Raw genomic sequence first — 27,263 nt, 5'->3', positions numbered from 1 at the left:
CCAAAGGTTAGAACAGCATCATGCTTATTACAGGTCAACAATTGTAGTGTTTCTTGATAACAGGGCTGCCTTCGATTCGTTGGATGTGTGCCTGAGAAGTTTATTAACATCTTAAAGGCCCTGTATACAAACACCTCAGGCAGAGTGAGGGCATACAACCACATTTCTCCATTGTTCCATTCAAGCAGTGGGGTTAGGCAGGGTTGCCCAATCTCACCATTCCTCTTCAACTTTGCCATCGATGATGTTATGGAAACAGCTCTGATGGATGTAAGTAATGGCGGTGTGGATCTGCTGCCTGGAGAAAGACTTCTCGACCTTGAGTATGCGGATGATACTGTCTTAATGTGCGATAATGCCCAAGGCATTCAATCCGCACTTAATCAGTTGGCAATCAGTGTCCGCAGGTACGGCATGTGCTTTGCACCTTCAAAGTGCAAAGTACTCCTACAAGAATGGCAGGATTCTCATCCTGTACTCACTCTAGATGGTGAGCAGATTGAAGTAGTTGAGAAGTTCGTGTATCTAGATAGCTACATAAGTGCTGGTGGTGGCGTGAGTGATGACATCGATGCATGTATAGTGAAAGCCAGAGCGGCTTATGCTAATCTGGGCCATCTTTGGCGCCTTCGTGATGTCAGCCTGGTTGTAAAAGGTCGGATCTACAATGGGTCGGTGAGAGCAGTTTTGCTCTATGCTTGTGAAACCTGGCCTCTCCGAGTTGAGGATGTTAGACGACTCTCTGTGTTTGATCATCGTTGTCTCCGAAGGATTGCTGACATCCAGTGGCAACACCATGTTAGTAATGCAGAGGTTCTGCATCGCATGTTCGAGCTCAGTGATGATAATCCAATTGGTGTTACCATCTTGAAACATCGACTTCGGTGGCTTGGACATGTTTTACGAATATCGTCCCAGAGAATTCCACGTCGTGCATTATTTGCCGACTCTGGAACTGGTTGGGAAAGGCGGAGAGGTGGTCAGTGTATGGCATGGTGGCGTGGTATGAAATTTGTACAGAACTGTGATTTGCTGGTCCTTCAGGACTCCCTGGTTGGGGTCCTAAAGGTAGTCCAACACAGTGGCTAGAGACATTATCAGATATGGTTCAGAATAGAAGCCAGAGGTGATCCTACTAGAACTTCCTTTTATTTTCTTTATTAAACTGAGGGTAACTCTTTTTAACTGAAATTCTTTCTGACTGTATCTTTGTTAACGGAACTTCTTCTTCCATTAATATCGTTATTATTATCATTATTGCACTCACACGCCAATTTTAATTCATTTTTGCATTCTACTCCCGTTACGTTTTCTATCTCTTCATAATCTCATTTTTACTGTGTGGCGGATATAAATTTTGGCACCCTTATGTACCAATGTTTAGGTGTGAAAATAAATAGTAACAACCTGACGGTATGAATAAGTTCAACATGAAATGATTTCGTTAACCGATGTCATGTTTTGGTCTCACTGGCTTTATTATTATTATTTAAACACATAAACATTGGAACAAGGAGACACCAAATAGATATGCGCCACATAAATCATTCAATCTGTGTGAGGGCTGGGATACTGCCTGGGTGATTATAGCCCTAAATGTCAGTGTGAACGATGACTCGGTAACTCTAAAGCGTTTTCAAACAAACTCATACAATTAAGATCATCAGTTTTGTCGTTCTACTTACTATCTCAATTTAAGCTCGGCGCTATTAACTCTGAAGTTTTATTCTATACGAGGATTACTTTGAATGCATTTCTGATCTAACATCTCCAAAATCTGTTTCATAGACAAAAAGCAATACAGAGAAGACTGGGTGTCAAATAAACTTAACTAGGTAGATGGACATCTCTCATGAGTGGTCTTTAGTGTAAAATAGAAAATATCAAGTTACCTTTCTGTATTTGTGCCAGTAATCAGACTACTAGTGCTAATACGACTTTCCGAATAAATGAAGCGATCAACAAACTCAACTGCTTCACTCTGTATAATTAAACGAAACATATTAACGTAGATCTGTCCTAAAGCAATTTTTAAAAATTCCAGAAAGACAAAATGAACAATTAACTACATTCAGAAGCATGAACAGATATCATAAAACTTCATTTTATTTTTAAAAATAGAGGCAAGCAAATAGCTCAATTAACCAAACAAAAAATCTGATCAATCTTCAATATTATACGATTATACGAAACAATAAAAATCCTGATCGTCAGTAATGATTAAAAAAAGTGAATTATATAACTGGATTTGTTGAAGAAAAAGAAGAGGTCTACAAATAACTTAACACAAACAGATGACAAAAGTCTAACAAAAAGTACGTCAGTGATAGATAATTGCTTGTAATAATAATAATATACACGTTGAATTACAAAAAAAATAAGTAATTGATAGACTCCTTTGAGTACAAGAGAGAAAAACTATAGTCATGAAGCTTTTTGTAAAAAAAAGATACATGAATATGAAGAAGGCGATCAATGTTGATTGGTAGGCGGATAATTTATTCAATCAACGATGATGAGAGATAGAAGGGAGAGAAAGTGCGAAAAATAGTCTTAAACGTCTGTATACCAGAATAATATAATGATTGTTAATTGATTATTCAGTCTATTATGAATATAAACAGAGAAATAATTTCGATACACATTAAAAGTGAATAAATAGAGTGTTTGTGGTTTTAAGATGGAATCGGTTTCTAATTTCAACGCTTACATCATTATTGATTCTAAACAAATTCATCAGGCCCTATTTCTCAACAAGATGCCGAAGAAAAACAATAGAAAATGACAATGTAAGGGTTTCGAATAAGTTGGCAGAAAGAAAGAAGTTTAATGCTATCGAGAATTGAACCATAATATTATTTCATTTTGATCATAATAAGGGAATTAATATGCAGTGTGTTGAGTAAACAATTGTCGGTGAACATTGGAATATTAATTTACAGAGTTTAATTACTGACAGACTACCACCAAAATAACACAATGGTTAATAATTGAGAGATGGTAATAGAAATAACAAACAAGAAACCAATTGTTGAATCAATAGAACAACAGAGAAAAAAAGGTAAACAGAACAAAGGAGACAAATATTGTACTAATAACACACGTTATAAACAAGGCACTATAATGAAATGAAAAGGTTGATACGAAAGCATAAAAGTTATGTGTGTATGTATGTAGGTAGGTATGTATGGGTATGTGTGTGTAGGTTTGAGTAAATAGAGAGAAAAAAGGATGTTGGCAGTGAGGCGCTTTATATCACATTATATTTATAAATATCATTGTTCAATTGAGTAATCACATTCGATGAACAAAACTAGGGAATAATCATTAAGAATGAAAATAACTGAGTGTATTTTATTATAAATTTTGTGTACACAATGATGATGAAATCAAAATAAACAAATGAGTCAAGAGAAATCAAAGGATGAAGAATCATCAACACCTTGAGTTTGGCGTCCTGGAGACGGTGTCACTGGTGTAGTCGCTATACTACTAGATGTTTTAGTCTGAAAGCAAACCCGAGAAGATAAATTAATTAATAACGACAATGATAACAAAGGAATAGTTATGTAATTCAATGAGTTCTGGAATGAAAAAAATAAAAGTTGAATCGCTGAATTTTACTTTAAAAAATAAAACGTAAAACATTTTCTAAGTTTTACATTATCAACTGATTAGGGTTAAATTACCATAGAAAACAAGGGAGTACTAAGGAGGTATTTTGTTGTGGTATGAAACTCCTAGACAGTGAATATCTACGACCTCACAAGAGATTGAATTCAGAACCATCAATTCTTGTAGCAAGCGCTTAACCTTAATACCACTGGTTTAGTAGGAAATAACTTCTTTTGGGGTCATTAATTCACAATGTTAAGGAGTCACGCAGTAAGACGATACAACTGTTCAGCGTTATTTCTGATCTTTAATTTTTGTCTGATCAAAGTCAGTTTGTGTTAAGAAAATTTAAATGTGACTATTTTCATGACACCCGACAATAACAATGAAGCATACTCATTATAAGGCTGCTATAAAATACCGTTTTAAGGTTATTCCTCATAAGAGTCAATAGTATTCATAACACTTGTATTTACTGTGAACTAGTTCAACGTTATACATTCATAAATGATGATAAAACGAGATCATCCTAAATGAAAGATTACCTAAACAAACATACTTATTATGTAGGTATCATTACCAAGGTTTGACTTAATAATTTCGAAAAAAATTGAGCATTGGGTAGATTGTTATAAATAAATTAATATATTTGTAATATCCCAATTAGTAGAAAAAATAAATTCCCTGACGTTTTGTGAATCAGTGTAAGCCACTTCTTCAGAGAATAAATATACAAATCAAAATTAATCCAAGTTTAAAACTTGGATTCTTTGAAGAAGCGGCTTACACTGAGTCACGAAACGTCAGGAAATCTAATTTTTCTACTCATTGGGATATTACAAATACATTAATTTATTTATGCTTATTATGGTGGATAATGTTGGACAAAATTCTAGATAGCAAAGCTACATAAACACATACTTGTTTGTGGTTTTAAACCGGTTGTTAGCCCATTTTTCTCCTTCAAGCTCAAATCATCACCCCCAACCCACCATTATTACTCATGATAACCTTCTCTATCGTCAATAATCTGCATACAAATGATATATAATCATCATTATTATCTTCTTGAGTGATGTGACATTAACAATATCATCATTTTTCCAAATGACCTCAATATAACTAAACATACAACCTAATCCTTATTGCTCAACCCTTACTTTACTAGCCATACTGACTTTTCCTCAAAAAATCATATTCCCTAGCATTAGGTGACCTTCAGTGATGTGAGAGATTTAACTGATATTAGACATTGACACGTTACTTGCTCTTATTATGCTGGAGAGTTGACTTTATGATTTGTGATTAAGATTGTGTGAAGTTTGATTCTTATCACAGCATGATGTCGGTATAATGAAAATCCCTATTTATACATTTAGTTCAAAGGAGATTAGAGCGAAAAAATAGATCGGCTGAAAATTCAATGAAAACCAAAAACTAGACGGTTAGTTCATTCTTGAATGGGACTTTTAAGTTATGAGTAACCATGACTCTGTCAGGAATGGTCAGATCTATGTCTCGAGGTGAGAATGATGCCATTGAGACAGAGTTTGACAGCCTACAATTCTCTAACTTTAGTGAATTTATATATATATATATATATATATATATATATATTCAGCTGATTTAATTAGATATCATATCAAAAGCAAACATGGAAGATGCTTATTAAATGAGTAAAATGTAGGATAGTTGACGGATTTTATTTTCTTTGCTTTAGGACTGAGTTTACAGTAATGAAAAATTCAATTCAGTAATTCTGAACATTTTTCTATAATGCTAGGATATAAGCGAAATTCATTGAATGAAAGCGTTTGTATGTGTATGGAAATTCTATACTAGTTGGGAAGTTAGCTATTCTGAAATTATGAATCAATCAGTTGGCAAATGATTACTAAAATTATACTTTCATAAGCTATATAGTGTATAAATTAAATAAACAAACAGATAAGAGACTATTCGCAAACACATAAAACACTTCATATTATAACTTACTTTCCGCTCAGGTAACGGAGGAGCTGTTTCATTACTATTAAGTGTAATTCCACCTATACTATTACTTATAGGATTGATTTGTTTCAATTGATGGTGATGAGGAGTGATTGAATTCTCTGTCCGTGTAATCGACGATGATCGAATCGGTGTAGGTGGCAGTGGAGGCAATGGACGTGATCTATTTCTTATTGTATTGGGATTAGATTCAAATCTTGAAGTTACAATTGGACTATGTATTTGCTTTTTGCTGTTATCTGCGTTATAATCAACGCTATTACTATTGTTTTGATGATGTTGAGTAGTGTGAGAATCATCATTCGGCGTTGTAATGATTTTCCCGCGTGAACTACCAGGATTATCATGATCACTAACTGTACTAATGGAACTAGTGACAGGGGTAATACTATTGTTGGTAGTGTTTAATGTTGTTGGTCGACCACTAGAAACATTTATCATTTGAATTGGTTTTGTTAATGCTGGACGATCCGGTAATGCTGGGGGCTCTGAAGATAATATATTGAAAGAAGAGTTGGATCCTGTAATGATAGACGATAAAAATGAAGATGAAGATGAATTTAACGATAAAACTCTCCTTTTACGATTAATAAATTGGAATGGTATATAAGAGGTATGAAAAAGTAGGTTACATATGATTCTAAAGAAGAACAGCTCGGTTGTAACATTCTCTGATTATGATATTGGGTGGCAAGGTAACAAACTAGGCAGGGGCATTAATGTCCTCAGGATTAAAGATATATCTAACTTGAAAGCGCAAACTACCACGAAGCCTAGGTAAAAATAGGATTTCCTGCCAATCGTTACTAATTAACTGACACTAAACAAGATGTTTCGTAATATTCAATCTATTAGATCAATGACAACATTGTAACATGATCGACGGGATCTTAGCAGGATCACTTACTTCAGTTTGAGGGGTCAGGTACATAAACGTAGATGTAGCAACCAAGTTACATTGCAAAGTCAGATTGCATTAATCAAGGCTTTGAGGAAGCAATATTTTATTTGAAGGCATAGGAGTTCCTGAAGACTCCCTACTCTGAATTTAACATCCAGTTGAGAAGACAAAAATAAACAATAGATAATAAGGATGTTCAATGTTTCAATTTAAACTCTAACACAAACCTATTGGTGAAGAAAACGCTTCTAGTCAATAATGATTCAAGAACCATACACCTTTATGATACTCTGCCAATAAACCCAAATAAAATATAAGTAACAGTGCCAAGAGGTCTAAAACCATTCGAAAATAAAGGCATGTACAACCTCACATAAATAACCTGTGATTATAGTATCAGAACTAAGTCCGTAAGTAAATCTTCAGTCAAATTAAGACAATATGATTGTATTCGGAGTTCATGATCCGTTAATTAATCTAAATTTAACAGTAGCCAATTAGGAAATCAGGATTACAGGTGAAACAATCAATCTTACGGTTTACAATAAGAGTTGAACAAGGTTGTCTGATGACACTTATTCTCATTCTTGACTAGTTAGTTAATAGCGAATCACTAAACAAGGTGCATTTTACCTCATATGATATCGAACTCCACCGTAGTGTGCATAAATAACAGCACTTTCAATATATTTTACCTACTGGTCATATTACAAATATGTAGCCATCTGATCAGTCCTTCGGACTATAGAATGGTTTGTGGAATATCTGTGAGTGAAATAAGTAAATAGGTTTGGTCTCGTGGGTAGTTATCATCCGACCAAAACATCATTCTCCTTTATTATTATTATTATTATTATTATTATTATTATTATTATTATTATGGAATAAACATTTTGACAGTCAAAACAACGAGACAAAACACAGACAAAAACTGTTAACCAAAATTAACTTACTATTTATCGGTGATGAATACGTTATCGATTCCAGAGGGGTACGTCCACTCCCAACCTAGTAAACAAAGGAAATAGAATAAAACTGTTCTTTTTTTAAATTAAAGATAGACCGTAAATACGAGTACAGTCAGTTTTATTAGATTTTCGACATTTGCAATAGCAATAGTCATCAAGATACAGTACGGATTAAATTCAGGGAATCATATTCCTTGTAGATGTCAGTATACTCTACCATAATTCCTTACCAGGTAAAAGTAAGTCTTGAAAACATAACAGGTATGACCTTTTGTTCTTTTGTAACTTGAATATGATCAAAAGAGTGGGAATCATAAGAAAAAAATATAAACATAAACGGGAAGGAATTCAACCTAAGTTAGAAGTAACGGACAATCGATTCCAGAATACACAGATCCTCATAAAGCTGTTTCAACGATGCCCCAACAGATAAGTGTGTTGCTAGAATATTTACGGATGAAAATAACTAGCTGTAAAAGACTGTCACAAAATCATTTCATAGTAAAATTGAAGATGGACTACATCATAGGTTGGATTTAACGCCAAAACTATGTGAAAAAGAAATCAGGAAACACTAAGAAGGTGTTTCTTCACAATATCAGGTTCCTTATCAATACACGCACCCAAGTTACCGACTTATTAGTCAAATTTAATGAGGCCCAAGGGTCCTAAGTTCGATTACTGACGATTTTAGAATCATATACTAGTACCTAACAACCATCTTATCTAAGTTAAAGTCAATCAATGATATAAAAATTCTTTAAATTGAACAGTCTCTACAAATCTATCATTTGAAATTTAATATACTGTTTATAAATTACGTCTCAGGTAAGAAGAATTCATTACAACAACATGTCATGGTACTTTTTTTCTCACTGAAAAATGCTTTACATAATTAAACATATATTATTGAATGAATTGGCTATAATTATTACTATTTTTTTAGTGGACTACAAGTGTTTTTTTTTCAAATTTACACATAAAATATAACAACTCCTTAGAACTAGCACATAGAATTACTGTGGTCAAAGGTTCAATACTTGTTAGAATTAACCATTGTACAGCCGAATCACCCCATACGATTATATATATACACTTGAATTCATCACATTCAGCAATCCTAACACGCAAACACAATGATAAGGACGTGATGGTACTGTAAATAAAACGAGTAGTCAAGTGAACTGAACAATAAACATATGAAGTACTACTTTGAAGTGAATGATGTCAATTACTAAGATTGAAAAAAAACTCCAAATGAAATCATCAATAAACAAAACAAAATAAACAATTTCATATAAGTTCTGTTGAATAGAAAAGGTATTGTAAAAACAAATGATAAATTAGAATAGTATCATGTTTATAAAGTGTGATAATTTTCGTATTATTAACAAATTACATTATCATCACCTAATTATATTGACGTTTAAGGAATCCCACGATTCAGAGAATGTAACAAACAATAAATAATGAATTTTCGAAAATTGATGTGTTACTATACTAGGTAGAATGAATGATTTCAGAACCATCTCTGTATACCTTAATATATTTAGTATGTGGCTAGTAGAGGAATTCAAGAAGCCTGTTGCGTCCTACCTGTGATTCACCTGTGGTCCACCTTCCGTCTCTGTTTACAGAGTAGATTTTTCGATTTTTCTATTGACTGTAAACGACTTTAGCGAATTGAATAACAACAGTAAAATTCAAAGTTGAAATCATGAGTCAATTGAAGCTAGACCACCATCGAAAACCTGGGAGCACTGGACGGCCGTTTCGTCCTATTATGGGACTCCTCAGCAGTGCGCATCCACGAACCCACTCTCGCGAGATTCGAACCCAGGACCTACCAGTCTCAAGCCGAAGCCCTTAACCGATAGACCACTGAGCTGGCATCCAACAGTGTTGATGTCTAACTTCAACTGATCCACGAAGTAAAATTATTGACAAACACAGAGTATTAAACAGCTGTTTAGTACTAATATAAAACCATTTAACAATCTATACCTACAACCCATCCACATACACACTTTACCGAATATAGCAGACTTTAAAGAGTTGTGGTAACGATTATATCATTTAGTCATTGGATTCGGGACTAATGACTTCAACCGAATCCATTTACATAAAATTGAACAAATCAAAGATTCAAATAAACACGTTCATAATTAAAATCTGACTTCGTATACGTTGTTCAGTTTAAATACATTAGTTTATGATGTATATTTTTACAGATTAAAAACGATCTAAGTAAAACGAACTTTCAAAGAGTAGTATGATTATATGGAGAATGTTACAGTGAAAATAATGATACTAATACATAGATTAAAGTTACCGTTTGGAAAGATCTTTGCAACGAACGAATCGACGACCCATGATCAGATCCAGAATGATCAGGTTTCGAGAAAATTCTTGGGACAGTTGATTGAGCGATTGTTGCAACACCAGTATTCACAATGCTAAATACACGATTTACATAAAGATATAACTCGCATTACTATTAAATTAAACTAATATTTAATATAACCCTCAAACTGTGAATATATGAGTCAGTCAGACAGTCGCAACATAGAACCTGTACGTATTTACAACGATCCTAGTTGCCATACCTCATTAGCACTAAGAGACCAAATTGTCAGGTCTAATCCCAGAGTAGTATAAGTATCAGTAGTAATTAAAAATACTAGATATCGAAGATAAGACTCGAAAAGAAAATATAAATTAGTGAGACAAAAAGATTATGGAGAATTCTGAAGTTCAACCTTCTGAGTCCATACTGAGATTTTGTTAGACACTAGATCATCAGGACTGATGAGACTCCTAAGATAAGTAAAGAGGCTGGCGCGTCCAAATACTTCACTTCCTACCATTAATCCTGGTGCTGACGCAAGCTAATCCTCTAGAAACGTTTTACATTTAGAGGGAGATAATCGTATCTCAGACATGCTTGTATTTTTGTCAGTCAAAAGACTGGATTTTCTTCAGCGTCTTCACCAAACAGAACTATATCATCTGCGTATTCCAAGTCAACAAATGAATCTTCTGGTAAAACACCAACACCTCAGAAGTTAAAGGATGAAAATGTTATCTCTTGCCTACACTAAGAGTTTCATGCAATATATCACCTATATAGTAAAGCTATTGATCATCGAAATAATCAGAAATCTAAACATAGCTTGGAGAAAGCGAATCGAATGGTATAGAAAGTAAAGTGGAGCGATTGGTAAATGAGTAGTGAAGTACCCGTTTTTCAAACTATTGGGTCGTAGATTTAAACCTTAAACTACATTAATTTTTATTTGAACTGTTGAGTAGTAAGTAGTATTACTAGGACTCGAATACAATACGTAATTTTAAAGTTAAACATGTAGACTTGTACTTGGTACATGATTTTAGAGATCAATTGTCGAAAATAAGGCAAGGAAAGATAGCAAAACATTTTTCGTAGATTCTGTAGCAGATTGACTTGTATGTATGTACTGATGAGCAAGCAATTATCATCAGTAAATAGTAAAAATTATCAGGGTCTGATATAGATTATGGCTGGCTATTTTATTAACCGTAAACGTCATAGTATGGTGAAGCAGACGAATAAAACATATGGAAGGGCAGAAGTTCAACGAATCTACGAATATATAGTTCAATTTCCTAGAATTGAACAAGTCTCGACAGTTTACTAAGATTAAACTTGACCGATATAGTAATTAAGAGAATATATAATAATTAATAATGAATAACTAGAACATAAGAATGTTTACTGGTACTATAAGCTTTGATATTTTTTTAACTTAAAGGCGGTATATAATTCCAAGCATCAGGAAGTTGTGTCCTATAGTCTGAAAAAAATAGTAACCCTAAGAAATATATCATGCTATGCTATTAACGGGTCCCAATACTCAAACTAAAAGTCTCTGGAGTTTTAGTGAAGAGACATTACATGTGAAGATAATAGCAAGTAGTGTTGATAATGATATCTATTGCAAGAAAGTCTAGTCAATTTCAGTATTAATATACTCATGGAATTATATATATTCACCTGTTGATTAATTTAGCTAAAGGGTTGTCCTATCGACTTGGAGCGTGTAAACGATATGGTTTAAGAATATACATGTTTTTTGATAAGAATAAAGAAGTAAGCAAGTTAAGATTTAACAAGAATATATATCTATTGAACTCATTACAGTTCATCACTTCATAACCTCCTTGCTCCGCACAAGAATTCGTAAGTGACTATAGGATGGTTTAGTAGACAATATTTGTTGAAGATTAAAATATGTGGACAATCTCAAATGATTAGGATTCAAGGAATCATTAGTGACACCGATAAAATCGATAAACCAAAGAATCCTATTTGATAAATACTGTAACATAATGTAGAGTCTTTTGATTACATTGGGTAACAATGAGAGAATGTTTGGAAAGAGTTTCGCTCCATCTAAATGCAAAACATTGTTTCGAACTGGTTTATATCATCATCTAAACTGATAATAATGAGTAAAGTAGTTGAACATATAGACCACTTTACTTATACTGGAAGTCATATCAGCACTGTTGAATTGGTGTCTAATTAAACTAACTTCAATCGCCTGTGGTGTAGATGACGTCTATCTGCCAACCAAGTGGCGAGTAAATTGAATGGTAAGTTCATTGTGTATTGTTCTATGGATGTGAAACATAGTCTCTGAAAGTAGGAGATATGTGTAGGTTGTACGTGTTTAATCATCAGTAATTTCAAAGAATTACTTGGGCATCGTGGAACGAGCAAGTAAGCAATGCTATGGTTATTCGTACAATATTTGAAAAAGATAGGAACTGTTTAGTGAATTCGTGAATCTCAATCAACCGAAGTGATTGATATATGTGTTATGTACGCCCGCCCACCGCCTAACTCTCAAGGGCGGTGTAGTAGTAGGTTGAAAAAAAGTTAGGAGTGAGCAAGCCAAAACGTAGAACCAATCCACGGAGTAATTAACTGTTGGTCTGAGCCATGTTGGTAGGTACATACTACCTGGTTAGGGTTCGCACCATAATAAAGATCAATGGTTGAAGACATTGAGTGACATGGCCTTAGAATCGGTCAAAGTGGTTCAGATGCATTCACTCTTTGTCTTCCTCCAGATATTGAATTTTATTATTCCATCAAACATAGCTTCTCATTCAGTACTTTCGAACACTAATCTCAATGTTTAATCTTTTTCATTACCATTACTAAAACGATTATTTTATTGTTTATCTTGTCAATTTCATCTCCTCATACAGATGTGGTGTAGGAGCCTAGGTTAAAGAATATTTAACTCAGGTCAAAATTGATTACAGATGACTAATCGATTGTGTCACGGACTTACTAAACTTCAACTAAATCCCTTCACTAAATTAATTTCTAGGAATAAGAAGTTTAATAAATAAAATGAAACATACAACTTACTTTTGTGATGAACGTGAATTACGACGAAGTGGTGATAATAAATTAGTATTAACACTACTAGTAGAATTAATAATATTATTTTGACGATCTGTAGATATTGGACCATAACGAAGGTGATCTGCATTTAAATGATCAACAGAAAAGCCAAACTTTCTACTCATATCACGAACCAGTACTTCATAGTAACCGATCATTTCATGCAAAAGATAATTACCACTACCCATAGTTCCTCCAACAGTTGAACTGCTTACATTACCAACCATATCAACATTATGCATAGCAGCTGAACGATGAGATGCCGGAGGCGGTGGTGGTGGATCATTTACATACCAAAATTTCAAAAACGTTAACTGTAATTCCAATAATTCCAAAACACTGTCAGCCAATTGAGAGAAACACTTTTCTTGTCGTGGATCATCGGATAGTTCAACGTCTTTCTAAAAAAGATATTAAAAATAATAAGTATGAAAATAGAAATGCTGATGATGACGAGATGGAAGTGGTAAAAAGTTGCAAAATCTATTTCATCCTCTAATAAGTGATATGCATTTTCTGTTTGTCGGTTTGTGTGTGTGAGTGTGTAAAAAAGATCGGAAAAGTCTCGGAAATAGATTCATTGATTTTAAAAAAAGCACACAGATGATGATGCCAGTCTTATTTGCTCTACATCCCAACAACAGTTGAATGATCAATAGAAACAAACTGTACTGGATAAGAAGAAGTCAGTTATCCATATATCGTTTATTATATTACAACGAGAGTCAGTTAACTATATAAGAATGTCACAATATGGTCTACCTATATAAATAATTGGCAAAACTAATAAAGATTAAATAAACGTAATTATCACATTAATACTGGTGATTTGTGAAGTAATTTCCCGATTACTTAATACAGTACATTTTTTGAAAAAGTATTAGAATGTAATCTTAGATGTTCGCTTAACGGGGATACGAAATATTGTCAAAGTAGAAACTTTATTACACCATAAGTGGCTTAGAAAGAGCTCAAATAAATTTGTAATTTATAGTAAAGTATTTATCTACTGAAATATTCCTTATAAATAGATGTATCGTAACTCTCTATGAGATTACAGAATGGTAAAAGTCAGACATTATCACCATCAATGGAGGACAAATCACAAATATCATTGTAAAAATTCCGTCATTTATTCTTACGAATAGTAAGGATTTCTTAATAATTATCGGTTTCAATTACTTGTCAACCAAATAATTCATCAGTCAGCTTGTCAGTTTATATGCGAAATAGAATCTGACACGTGTTTCGACCAAACCAAAACATGGCATCAGTTGATGAAGTCAGTAACAATTGGAATTAGCTATGTTGATAAGTGTAGACTACCTGGCTGGGTTCCGCATTATTATCGTAACCAATGGTTAGAAACTTTGAATGATATGGCTCAAAATCGTTTGTAATAGCGCAGGTGCATCTGTTCTTTGTCTTCCCCTAAATTCTGAAATTCTAAATTCCTCATAACTGTTTTTTTGTTTTTATTTCATTATTTTGTATTTTCTTTTCGAGTCGCATCTTCGATGCTAAATCTTTCCTATTACCAATTATACTGTTACGGCCTCGACTATTTTGGGAGTTGATCTGAAAACTTCATCTCACAGTGCTTACGGGGTATGGCAACGTGAATCTATGAACATACGTGCAGGCTCTACGTTGCAACTGGGTGACTAGTTAAGGTTGCCACACACTAACATTAGCTGAGTCAGATAAAATCCCAGAACAGTAGAAGCAGTAGAAAAAATTAGTAATAGAGTGACTGACTATATATAGCATATAAAGAAATACAACTACTTAATAACTGTTCATGAAACTTTTAAAAGAGCATCACATCAAATTGGAACACTGGTTACAGAATATAAACTGATTTGACAGTGGAAAAGATACAAATTATTACTCTCAAGAACAATAATGAATATAAAAAACTTTCTAGTCTCTTACTTAACTCGCAAATAGTATGACTGATTTGAAGTATTAAATGATAAGCAGGAAAAAACAAACAAAAATGATAGTTTAGAACATCGAGGAAAAAAACCAGGTAAAAATTTTAATTTTATCAAACTGAATAAAAATAGTCAGTCAATAATATGGAACGTAGGACTTGGCATAAGCATATATCGGTTCAAGTTCCCATGTAACATTGACACAGAGAGATACAATTATCGAAGTAACTCTTAAAAAGTTATCAAGTGATAATAGTGATGCATATACAGAAAATTGCTGAATGTGGAAAAATTTATAAGAGATAAAAAGCGTAAAAATTACTGTAGAATTGAAGAGAAAAGTGGGTATAAGCTAATAAAATGTGAAGGACTAAAAAAGATGAAAAATGAATACATTCAGTGGCATTATGATGAATTTTAAGAATCCTATACAATCAACTTGGTCTACATTTTCCCACATTACTGTATAGTTCAAACCATCCAGTTAGTTACGGTCTTCACACATCAATTATATATATATATATATATATATATATATATATATATATAGCGATGTAAGTAGTATGTAACATCAACTAGAAGTGGAGTGTCTGGAAGCATGAGATTGAGATCGGATTGAAGAGAATAAAAATGTGAACAGGGAGTAATTGTAATCAGAACAGGAAGGAAGGAATGAGGAAGTTTGTAAGAGATAATTGATGGAAGATGTGCAAATAGTGTATTTAATATATGGTTTTCATACTTAACGAAGACATTCTGTAACTTCCCAATAAATAATAAATCGGACTTCCCCACAATAGTGTTCGTCCACTACAATATGACCTTTTTGTTTCATAAACTGCATACACAGAACATTACATCAGTCGACAAGATCCTTAATTTTTGAACTGAATCACTACTCTATGAGTTTCAAATCACTTGTTAGAAATCCTCAGCATGAGACGGTTATAATTGATGGTTGCAGAAGAACTTCATGATTCGTGACTATTCATTAAAAAGTAATACTAACGGGTTACTCAGAGCGAAGCAAGTGAAGTAGGGTGATTGGAGATTGAACGCTTTAACCACTAACCCAACGTTGCACACAGATGAACTTTAAATGTTATGACTTGAAATTTGGCGTGCCGATATGAATGTATTCATTTAACGTTTTAACATTATTTTTTTTATCTCGATTTATAGAATAGGTTGATTGTGACTGTCAATAAAATCGACGATGCCTATTTTGGCCAATTCGAAACTGATTAACTGAATGTGCTTATACCTTAGTGTCGATATCGATAGATACGTTACAACAAAATGGTTATATCGAATCAATTCACTGAACAAAGACTGATAAAATTTCAATCTTGAGCATCAAACCCTTATCAATAACAATATATCTGTTCTAGAATGTCTAGTCTTTTACTATCACTGATACCTTATTACTGTAAAACAAGACAATGGGCAGTAGGAATGCATGTATATTGCGAGAAGTTACAAAGTAGTTACATAATACATACACGTAGCCTTGAATCGTGCATTTGCATTTTTCGGTGTGTTCTGCCATCTGAACTGTCTTCTCGTCTGGTCTCCAAGCCTTATGACAACGATGTGCTTTTAATGCATTAAAACTCTTCATTCCGTCTGACAAGCTTTGCAACGTTGCGCTATACACAAATTGCTGGCATTCTTGTGAGTAGCGTTCACTACACTACCGCTACTAATCCTAGTATTATTTTGATTTATTTGCTCTTCATAATTTTTATTTCTATTTAATATTATGACGTGAAGTGTAGTAGCTATTTGAAGAGGATTAATATGTAAATATGCTAGATCTTATTTTGTTTGTAACTGATTGACGGGTGACTTTTAGTTGTTCTCATCCCATAATAGATTCATACTACTCGATATAAACAGAAGAAAGAATATTGGAACGAACAATTATTTTCAATAAACTTCATTATCCAACTCTACAGTTATAATTATTGTTCTTAAAATGGTGAAAATAAGCCATATACAAGTGGATAATTCAATAAGATAATGTTATCTGTTAAAGCAATGAAATTTTACGTCTGTTGAGGTTTAATTATGTCCAGTAAACGGAAAAATTCAAATCACATAAACTTCAAACATATACAGTCTAATCGCTAAATATGCATTATCAAACGACCAGATTCTAAGTAAGTAAATATATTTTCTTCAAATAAAACACACATAATCTAAAAGAACTTACCACTAATTTCGGCACACCGCCACTAACAGGTGACTGAATAGATGAGACAAGTTTACCAATATATTGAGATAGATTAGCCTCTTGTGATTTGGCTGAGATTAAGTCAGCATGTAACGCTTGTATGATCCCTTGAATTTGTTTATTAGCCCACTCTGTTTGACTTAACATACGCTAAATGTCAATTATTCCAAGAAGTATGCAAAAAAGGAGAGTAGGAGAATACAAAAATTAAATGATACTGATTTGATATAAATTTTATAGGATTTAAAGAAAACAATGTGTAAAACGTGCTCCCACAAGGTAGCGATTGAAGGTAGTCGATAAGAAACCCTGGATCTAGGTTTTGTACTATTTGATACTTGTTGGCGAAATGTACTTGTAATCTTGAGAGAACTTATGGGTTTATAACCGTTGTGAAAAATATAGGAATCTACAGAAAGTATGGTTACTATGAGATAAGGTCATAGGTTCGACCCAGGACATAATCATACATACTCACAATAGAGTCCCTAAATAATAAGGATAAACAACTATTCCGTGTTATACAGTTAACAATCTTTCTACAATTGCTTTCATATCTCATGATATAAACTTTTTTTACGGGCAAGAGAACTAATTAACTTACAATTTCCACTCTATCTACTGGCATAATGGGAATGATATTTGGCATTGGCTCTGCAATACAATAACGAGTTTCTTCTGTATTAGTGACAAGACGACCATCTTTTTTCTGGAATTAAGAAAAATTAAAATCGAAACAATATAAATAAATGAGTTAAACTGAGATTTTTTAATAAGTAAATCAACTTTTCCAATACCAGTCAGTCGCTGAATCAAATCCAACGTAGAATTATGTATAGTTTAAGTTGGTAAACCCTTTATGCATAGCGAGATGCAATTATTGGGAAAAATCTCAGAAAAGTACAATTAGTAACAGTATTAATGGTAATACAAAAGATTGGGCATTCAGGATATAATTCGAGAAGAAAATATAAATTAGTGAAATAATGAAAACATCATGAGGAACTTAGAAACTTAGGATCTAAGAGAAGACAAAGAGTGAATACAACTGCGCCATTCCGAAGAATTTCGAGTAATGCAACCTCAAGTTTTAAACTATTAGCTACGATATTCACGCAGACCACAGCTAGGTAATGAACACCTACCTATATGACTCAGCTCAATAGTTCTTGTTGTCATGATCTAAGGTCATTTATTAACTTGCAAGTCTATACATTCCTTACAACCTAATCCCATGTGAGTTATTTATCGCGTGTAGTGGTAGTCGATGAAGGAGGATACGTAATACATGTCCAGATCATCTGAGTCGATAAACATTCACTAATAATAATAGGAATAATAGGAATCGAAGAAGGAGATTGGTTATGAATACAGTGATCTTGAATGCTGTTACAGGTATGAGGGCGGTTATCACTTCCCGGTTGCCTACACCGTGGGAGGGTTCTTCTAGAGGTACCTGAAAAGGAAATTGAATTAGAAGTGGTCTTAGTGACCTGAGAGCGTGACCGCAGTGCCCAAGGGACAACTGCTTGAGGTCGGTCACACACGACCGTTTTGTGAGTAGTTTTCGTGTTAGCTTCATACTTGTTGAGAACTTACCACCGGATATCCGTGGGATAAGGCGAGGTGTGCATTTTTAGGGTCGACATTTTCTAACCCCACCTCTCCTTGTGTGAAGACAGCATCACTGTTATGCTGGTTGTCTGAAGGAAACATCTTACTGCCGTCACACCTCTGTACAGTCAGCAGCATGACTTTGCCTTCGGAGATTGGGTTTACTGCTTTTAGTCTTACCGCTCTTCAACCGACCTGTCTGGCATGATATGACCTTGAGGAACGATTGTTCCAGTCAGTATAGCTGGATTGTTTCATCATGATAGGCAAGCTCAACCACCACGTCAGGGTAGCAGCAGCAACGGTCTGGTCCGCTTAGAACTACTGTGTCACTAAATTGTTCAACAGGGATTAAGTAAAGATCTCAACGTGAAAATCGAGGCTGGAATGAAAGGTACATCCACCCAATAAATTGTGAATAGAACGCACATTCCAAACCTCACAGCTAGTCACAATGAAATCATTGTCTAGTATTTTCTGACTATCAGTGATTCTCCAAAAAAAATTAATTGTTTTTAATGAAAACTACTTTCAATAGTAAAGATAAATACCAAACTTCATTTTTCTGCATGAATCGTTGTTTATATCATGATTAAATCTAATGAAGTGATTTATCGTAAGTCATTACTTGTTATTGCGTAAAACATAGTTAACAGGTAAATTTACTGAGGAAACTATTAAAAATAAACAATACCGAACAGATTTATAGTTCCAGTTTCTAAAACTTTTAGTACTGCATATTCATGACCCCGTCAGGGATTAAACAAAAGACTTTCTTTCAGGTCACTTAGTACATGCCAAGTTCAATGATTTGTGTCATAAAAAAGTCATCATCCAATGAGACCGATATGATATCTACGAGATATGCGTGTACCTAATGAAATAGTCGAAACGACTGCACCAAAAACCTTCCTAAGTGCTATTATGAATATATCTTATAAGTCTGTATGTAGTATTTACGTAAAAATAGACCCTAGTTGATTTGTCATTAAAAATCAGGAAGTCCTGGACAATTGATACCAATGGTAGTGCGTGCTCGTCATAGTACATAAGAAATTGATTAAGGTTAAAATCGTACTATTGAACTTCGACCCAGTAGTTTGCAATGAGACCTGAACATCCTGGATCAGATCCCTGGTAAAGTCATACATGCGCAATATTGAGCTCTATGCTAGCAGAAAACAGATATTTATTACACCCTGGATTCCATAGATAATCCAATTGACATCAATTTGTGAAAAATATCAAGTACAAATCAAGCCAAGCTGGAGATAATGTCGTTTAAAAGAATAATGAAAAATTCACGATTGAACCGTCTAACTCAGAGAACGAGACCCGACCAAACTCATTCACCTGAGCTACAAATCTCCCCCACCATCTATCCATAAAAACCCTTTAACTAAATTCGCTGTAAATTAAAAGTGTTCTAGTTAAAAATAAACTGGGTGAGTAAGCAAAAGTTACCTTAGGTTAAAAAAACACTGTATCATTAAAACTAACCTCAGTAGGTTGCAACGGTCTATGCCTCAAAAAGTACTTCACACGATTTTTGGAATAGTAACTAAATGTGAAAAAAATCAAAACCCACAATAAGGAAAACAAAATAATAATTTCCACATTGAAAAGGCTTGTGAAAGCAAGAACCGAGAAGCCTAGTGGTCGGAGCGTGCTAATGAGATGGAAGCAGCAGCTGCATCTGGTAACTGCCGGAAGCTCTTCCAACTCATCCGAGCCACTGGCAGCAAGAAGTCTGGTGTGAGTGAAACAGTCTACGAGGATGACAGGATGCCAATCACTAACATCTCTCGACGTCTTGGACGATGGGCAGAATTTTTCGAAGGGCAGTTCAACTGGCCCGCTGCTCCGGCAACATCAACCAGTTTGTCATGCCCCCCATGGCCGGTGACGACTGATCCACCAAACGAGGCGGAAGTCCGCAAGGAACTCCAACTCTTGAAACGCTACAAATCACCGGGCCCAGATGACTTACCTCCGGCTCTTTTTAAAGATGGTGGTGACTTTCTGGCTAAGGAACTGACTGTGTTGTTTGCAAAGGTTTGGGAGCTAGAAAGTGTTCCAACATCATGGAATGAGTCGATAGTCGTCCCTATCTTTAAAAAGGGTTCACGTTGTTCCTGTAATAACTATCGGGGGATAAGTCTACTCCCGATTGTGTCCAAACTATTGGCTTCTATCATTCTTCGTAAGTTGTTTAAAACCCGAGAACGATTGACTCGCGAGGAGCAGGCTGGTTTTCATTCTGGTCGAGGATGCATTGATCACATCTTCACCCTCCGCCAAATGTTAGAACACTGTCATACTTATCGCAGGCCAACAATCGTAGTGTTTCTTGATATCAGGGCTGCCTTCGATTCGTTGGACAGGACTGTTCTCTGGGATTGTCTATTGAAGAAGGGTGTGCCTGAGAAGTTCATTAACATCTTAAAGGCCCTGTATACGAACACCTCAGGCAGAGTGAGGGCATACAACCACATTTCTCCATTGTTCCATTCAAGCAGTGGGGTTAGGCAGGGTTGCCCAATCTCACCATTCCTCTTCAACTTTGCCATCGATGATGTTATGGAAACAGCTCTGATGGATGTAAGTAATGGCAGTGTGGATCTGCTGCCTGGAGAAAGACTTCTCGACCTTGAGTATGCGGATGATATTGTCTTACTGTGCGATAATGCCCAAGGCATTCAATCCGCACTTAATCAGTTGGCAATCAGTGTCCGCAGGTACGGCATGTGCTTTGCACCTTCAAAGTGCAAAGTACTCCTACAAGAATGGCAGGATTCTCATCCTGTACTCACTCTAGATGGTGAGCAGATTGAAGTAGTTGAGAAGTTCGTGTATCTAGATAGCTACATAAGTGCTGGTGGTGGCGTGAGTGATGACATCGATGCATGTATAGTGAAAGCCAGAGCGGCTTATGCCAATCTGCGCCATCTTTGGCGCCTTCGTGATGTCAGCCTGGTTGTAAAAGGTCGGATCTACAATGGGTCGGTGAGAGCAGTTTTGCTCTATGCTTGTGAAACCTGGCCTCTCCGAGTTGAGGATGTTAGACGTCTCTCTGTGTTCGATCACCGTTGTCTCCGAAGGATTGCTGACATCCAGTGGCAACACCATGTTAGTAATGCAGAGGTTCGGCATCGTGTGTTCGTATGTAGAGACAATAATTCAATTGGCGTCACCATCTTGAAACACCGACTTCGGTGGCTTGGACATGTTTTACGAATATCGTCCCAGAGAATTCCACGTCGTGCATTATTTGCCGACTCTGGGACTGGTTGGAAAAAGCGGAGAGGAGGTCAGTGTATGGCATGGTGTCGTGGCATGAAAGAAAGCTGCAAAGGTCTAGCTTCTGTTGGTCCTTCACAACTCCCTGGCTGGGGTCCGAGAGATGGTGCAACACAGTGGCTAGAGACGTTATCAGATATGGCTCAGAATAGAAGCCAGTGGCGTGCCTGCTGTAACCTTCTTTTACTTTCTTCATAAAGAGTGGCTATCACTTTCTTAACTGAGAGAGTTCTTCTGGTTGTACATTTCAGTTCCCTCCATAATTACTCTTCTCTTTTTTTTCCTTTTATTATATATACACATCTTCTTCCTTCTCCTCCCATTCTCATTATTTTGTGTGGCGCATATGTGTCCGGTGCCCTTTGTACCAATATATATGCGATTAAATAAATAATAAAATTGCAATAGCTAGTGTTTATCTGAACTCAGTAGCTAAATGGATAACGCGATGGTGTTTGAAGTTATCAGCGCTGCGTTTGAGCCCCGAAGTGAACATAAACTCTAGGATGAAGGAGGAAACCTTGGATTAATGTTTCATGATAGATGGCATTATCAGTAAAACGTACCTACAATCCTGAGAGAACTCATGCTTTCTGTGCGATCCGGTCAATATAGAAGGGTTTAACAAACAATACATTGGGCACAACACTGTGATCGATCACCTCCATATATTTCAGTCACGTCGGGGACGAAGTGTGTCCTAAATACCTCATCGGTAACATCTTACACCATGAAAGTGTGATACCAGATTCAAATCCACCAAGAAGCATCAGTTATCTCAAGACCACAAGTACATCTTGCCGGTGAGTGTCAATCAGCACAAAACCTAGATTCAGAGTTTATAATCGACTACTCCCAACTATTTAAAACCAATACTAAGTGTCAGAGTCTGAGCGCCAAGTAAATAAGCATAAATTTAACCAGGTTAAAATATTTACTTCTTAATTTTAGTGTCAACAATACGTGAGTTCAAATGCTCCGGTACTTCAGGTTCTGGTTCTAAATTCCCACTAGCAAATATACAAAATGTATTCAATGTTGACTGATTTGTAGTTGTCAATGGTTGATTTAATATTTTTGCATCAGGAAATTGTTCAGTTAGCATGTTTAATACATCACCTAAATCTGATGTTGTACGATAGATTAATTTACGATTTGTTATCATCATTAATGCGGATGTTGTTGGTTCATAGAATTCAATTAAATAATAACGAAATGGTAAACGTGAATGTTCATTTGTAACAATAGTTCTATACAAGATAGCTTGTTCTTTCTTCAAAGAAATAAAATAGAACAGAAAGAAAATAAAAAGGGATGAGTTTGAAAAATATTCGGGCAAATGACAGAAGGATAAAGAAACTTCTATAATTCTACATGCTTATGACTAATTAGTAAGACCAATAAATAATAGGATGATTCGTGCCGAGGCACAACTTTTGAGACCACCATACAAAGAACTATTATTTATATTTTTAATTGTATCATTAGTAGATGGTTAAGCTGTTGTGTTGTTAATCTTTGATTTCTAAGATTTCGTTTGATCCATAGATCATTGTCAGATCTATTATTAACTAATGATTTCTCTATTACCCCAACTTTACATCGCTTATGGACAAGTTATGTACACATTGTAACGGCCCAATTGTGTTGTTGTGTGGTCAGACATTTTAGGCGTATTATTGCATGACTTTTAAGTCACAATCGAATCAAGTATAACAGAAAACTGATCTGCTTTCAGTCTTCATCTTCCAACTGAACACTGAGTTGGAAAGAGCTCGAGCGTCAATCAGAATTAATGTTTTGGTTGTTATTCATTGGACAGAGTGTCACTCGGTATTTACAAGGTCACTGGTCCTACTGGTAAAATAGGTCAACTGGTAGATAATCCGACAAGAGAGGGAGAATACAACCGCATTCCTATCACTACGCCCTGGTCTCACTAGTCCCAATGCCTACCAAGTAACGTGTTTGTTTTTTGTCCTGATATAACAGTAGCATAAAACGATAAATGAAAAGGATTTTTCTTTGCTGACATACTTGGTGGCAGGACCATTTCCGTGGAGAGGTGGTGGTTTAATAGTTAGACCAATTGACTTGTAATTAATTGTTCATCACAGGTTTGAACCTCATCCAACTTACTCCTTTGTTTTGGCTAGCTGAATAGCACCGAGAGTGATTACACGAAGATCATAGATTAAAACTTGTCCGTGGTGTATGAGTTAGAGATCATTCAGAAACAACACAGAGAGGTCCATTTAGGACTAGTATCATTCGTAATCGGCGTGACTATTTTAAAAATTTTACTGATAGTTCAGTTTCATGTGAATAATACCTAAAGTCGTATCTAATGTATATAATTTACCTGAAATTACCACTGAGAAAATTTATGATAGCTGCTACGCTACTACTAAACACATATTCAGGTACACAATAAACATGATAGTGACGTGAAATAATTGGTGTGTGTACCCTCCTCTGTGTTTGAGTTTTTTATCTTAATCAACTCTGAAGTCATTCTAATACATGTTCCACCATCCTCAATAGGCTTAATTTTGTCTTTGACATATAATTCCTACTCAAAATCCAAATACACGAAATTCAGCAAAGGGATCTCTTTTCAACGTATTTATTATCAAGCTGTACAATAATATATACATATGGAAGTTTTTAAAACTATAAGTTTCACGAGGGCATGTGGACAAGGAATAAACGTGATGATGAATAGAAAGATTACTTTACTAGTTTACGCTCTTGTAGAAACACGTTGGGGTATGTTCTCGTATTAAAACCTGTTCCCACAAACACATTTAAACTGATAGACGTAAAAAGATATGATTAAAACTAGTTTCGTAACTGTAATTCCATTTAGAACAACATAAAATGATTCATAAAACTTGTTAATGACAAAGACAAATTATATTGCTTTAGATGTGAAAAAAAATAAAGCTTACCAATATTTCACTTAGACGTTCATAATTTGGCATAATATCACGATATAAATGTATTAATTTATTCGATATATCTATTGCATGCTCCCAATCAGTACCTTGTTTTAAATATTCAAAACTATCGAGCAATAAACGCTCACGTAATTCTCGTGATGAACTTTTTCCATATTGTACATAATGGGGTGATACATCATCTACATCAACACTGGTTTCATCCCACTATTATAATTTGTTTTAAATAAAAAAACAGAGAAAAAGAAGTTAATCACCGAGATATGGGCATTAGTGGTAAGGATTATCGAAACCTTAGAAGTAATGAAGTAAGCGGAGAAAACTGGTTTATAGATTACATGGAAACTATCAAGTAATGTTGAATCAGCTAATACACAGGGAAAATGATCATTGAAGGCCGAGAACATATATTTTTGTGTACACGCATATGTATATAATTAGATTATGAGCACAGGTATCAACAAACAACTGGTCATATAGATTGGAAAAACTAACAAAGCAATGTTCAGGTTAGTTGTAGAGTACTAGGAAGTGATGATAAATCAGCTGATGTGACGACCGTGAAGCTCCACCGACTGAAATGATTGGCATGTCCAACCAACGGTAATCTGAACAAACAATGCTGCCTGGTATTGAAGTACATTTGAAAGAACTTAATGGCAGTCTAATAAAGATATGGTATCAGTTTACCAAGTTATTGACTCTTTAACTGAATCGTGTCAGGAGGTCTAGGGCTTCGATATTCCTGATATTCAGTAGGAAATAAATTTCTAAAGGTGAACAGAAATCCCGTACGTTTGTTGTCCATAATTCTCAGTTTGAACTGTTCAATATCATCGTAACAATTCATTCGGTTTCATTAAATCCAATTCGTTATATTCATACATCTTAATATAACTGCTCCTAGTTTCATATAATACCGATATATATACCCGTCAAAAAATGATACAGTGTGAATAGACGAATATGCGTGTATAAAATTCCGAATCTTGTGAATTGACAAGCATCCTTCCTATCATAAGTTACCATTGTGTCGGATCTAAATTATTCACAAGATGACAAGTCTTGATTTTTCTGGTTAACAAGTGATTGATGTAATAGCAATCGTTTTATGACTTTATGTCCGGCTTTTTATTACGTGAATTATCCACCGATCGTATTACAACTTGTCTAATCTTAACACTGTGCCAAATCAATGAAGTCCGACCAGTAGAGCAGTCTAACGTCCTTATTGGTCCCTTGTTCGCCTAGCCCATTCAATTGAATCCAGAACACTAATTACAGCTTCAATTATGCGAACCATGCACTTCAAACATGCTTGGTTTATACACCAGACAGACAGACCGCATCACACCATAAAATAGAAAATAATATTTGTACAAGATCGAGCCAAATGTGGCTATGAGCGTGGTAGACGTTAATCAATAAACTGAGTATAACTTAGGAACAGTAATTCGTATAATAATAATTCATAAGTCAGAATGAAGCTTATAATAAGATGAATATAGATATACACAATTTAATTACTCAATAGTTTAAGAATATATATAAAATAATAGTCCATTAATAGGTCCTGGGAGTTACCCGTACTTATGTTTTCACCAGGACATAACAAATCGATCTGAAACAATCTCCTAGTTACAGAGTACAAATTTGTGTACATAGCTTCGAGTAAACTATAAGTTTCGCGTCTACTGAAACTACTCAGTTTCCGAAACCGATATAGGTAAAGCGATGATCAAACCTCATAATAATTCAAAGTAAAAGATACTTGATCATCCATATGATTGATATATATATATAACATACCTAATCTCAAAAACAATATACATATAATAACTCTTTTCTCAATAGAAATCGATGAGATATCAGGAGAAATGATAATTTATATGAATGAAATATAAAGTAAATTTTTACCGAATAATTTTCACTAATCAGTTCCAAAGTATAACCCCTTTCTGTTTTGTTAGAATATGCTGCATGCAATCGATCCAGTCGATATAAATAGCGTAAAATCATATCTTTACGATTGATAGATTCGTAGAATTTCTACAAATTGAACAAAATAATTTACATGTATAAACAAGAGGATATTGATAGAAAATCATTTAATTAACTTGTACACAGATTAAACTGACAATTAAAGCGAAAAAAAATTGTGAATGGTCATAAATCCCAGTTCAGAGAGCAACGAACAATATTAATGAATAGTAACAAACCTGAACCAGAAAGAAGTTATAAAGATATTGCAAAAATACATGGAG

The 27,263-nt window shown here is 34.7% G+C and overlaps 1 protein-coding gene across 1 annotated transcript in view; it reads right to left on the bottom strand.

Moving 5' to 3' along the window:
- Positions 1-3,407: 3,407 nt before the first annotated feature.
- Positions 3,408-27,263, bottom strand: part of Smp_029990 (putative dedicator of cytokinesis protein 1 (DOCK1)) — a gene marked incomplete at both ends in the record, with an annotated part of 42,775 nt that continues 18,919 nt past the window's right edge. The window contains 11 exons of the mRNA XM_018799538.1: positions 3,408-3,506; positions 5,611-6,146; positions 7,480-7,534; positions 9,827-9,950; positions 12,917-13,353; positions 17,105-17,275; positions 17,730-17,834; positions 20,240-20,600; positions 22,978-23,312; positions 24,991-25,206; positions 26,917-27,048. Coding sequence (XP_018651317.1) covers positions 3,408-3,506; positions 5,611-6,146; positions 7,480-7,534; positions 9,827-9,950; positions 12,917-13,353; positions 17,105-17,275; positions 17,730-17,834; positions 20,240-20,600; positions 22,978-23,312; positions 24,991-25,206; positions 26,917-27,048 — 2,571 coding nt within the window. The remainder of the gene's footprint in view (positions 3,507-5,610; positions 6,147-7,479; positions 7,535-9,826; positions 9,951-12,916; positions 13,354-17,104; positions 17,276-17,729; positions 17,835-20,239; positions 20,601-22,977; positions 23,313-24,990; positions 25,207-26,916; positions 27,049-27,263) is intronic.

The sequence above is a fragment of the Schistosoma mansoni genome, chromosome 3 (genome assembly GCF_000237925.1).
Source record: "Schistosoma mansoni strain Puerto Rico chromosome 3, complete genome".
NCBI lineage: Eukaryota > Metazoa > Platyhelminthes > Trematoda > Strigeidida > Schistosomatidae > Schistosoma > Schistosoma mansoni.
This window is presented reverse-complemented; position numbering and strand designations above follow the sequence as displayed.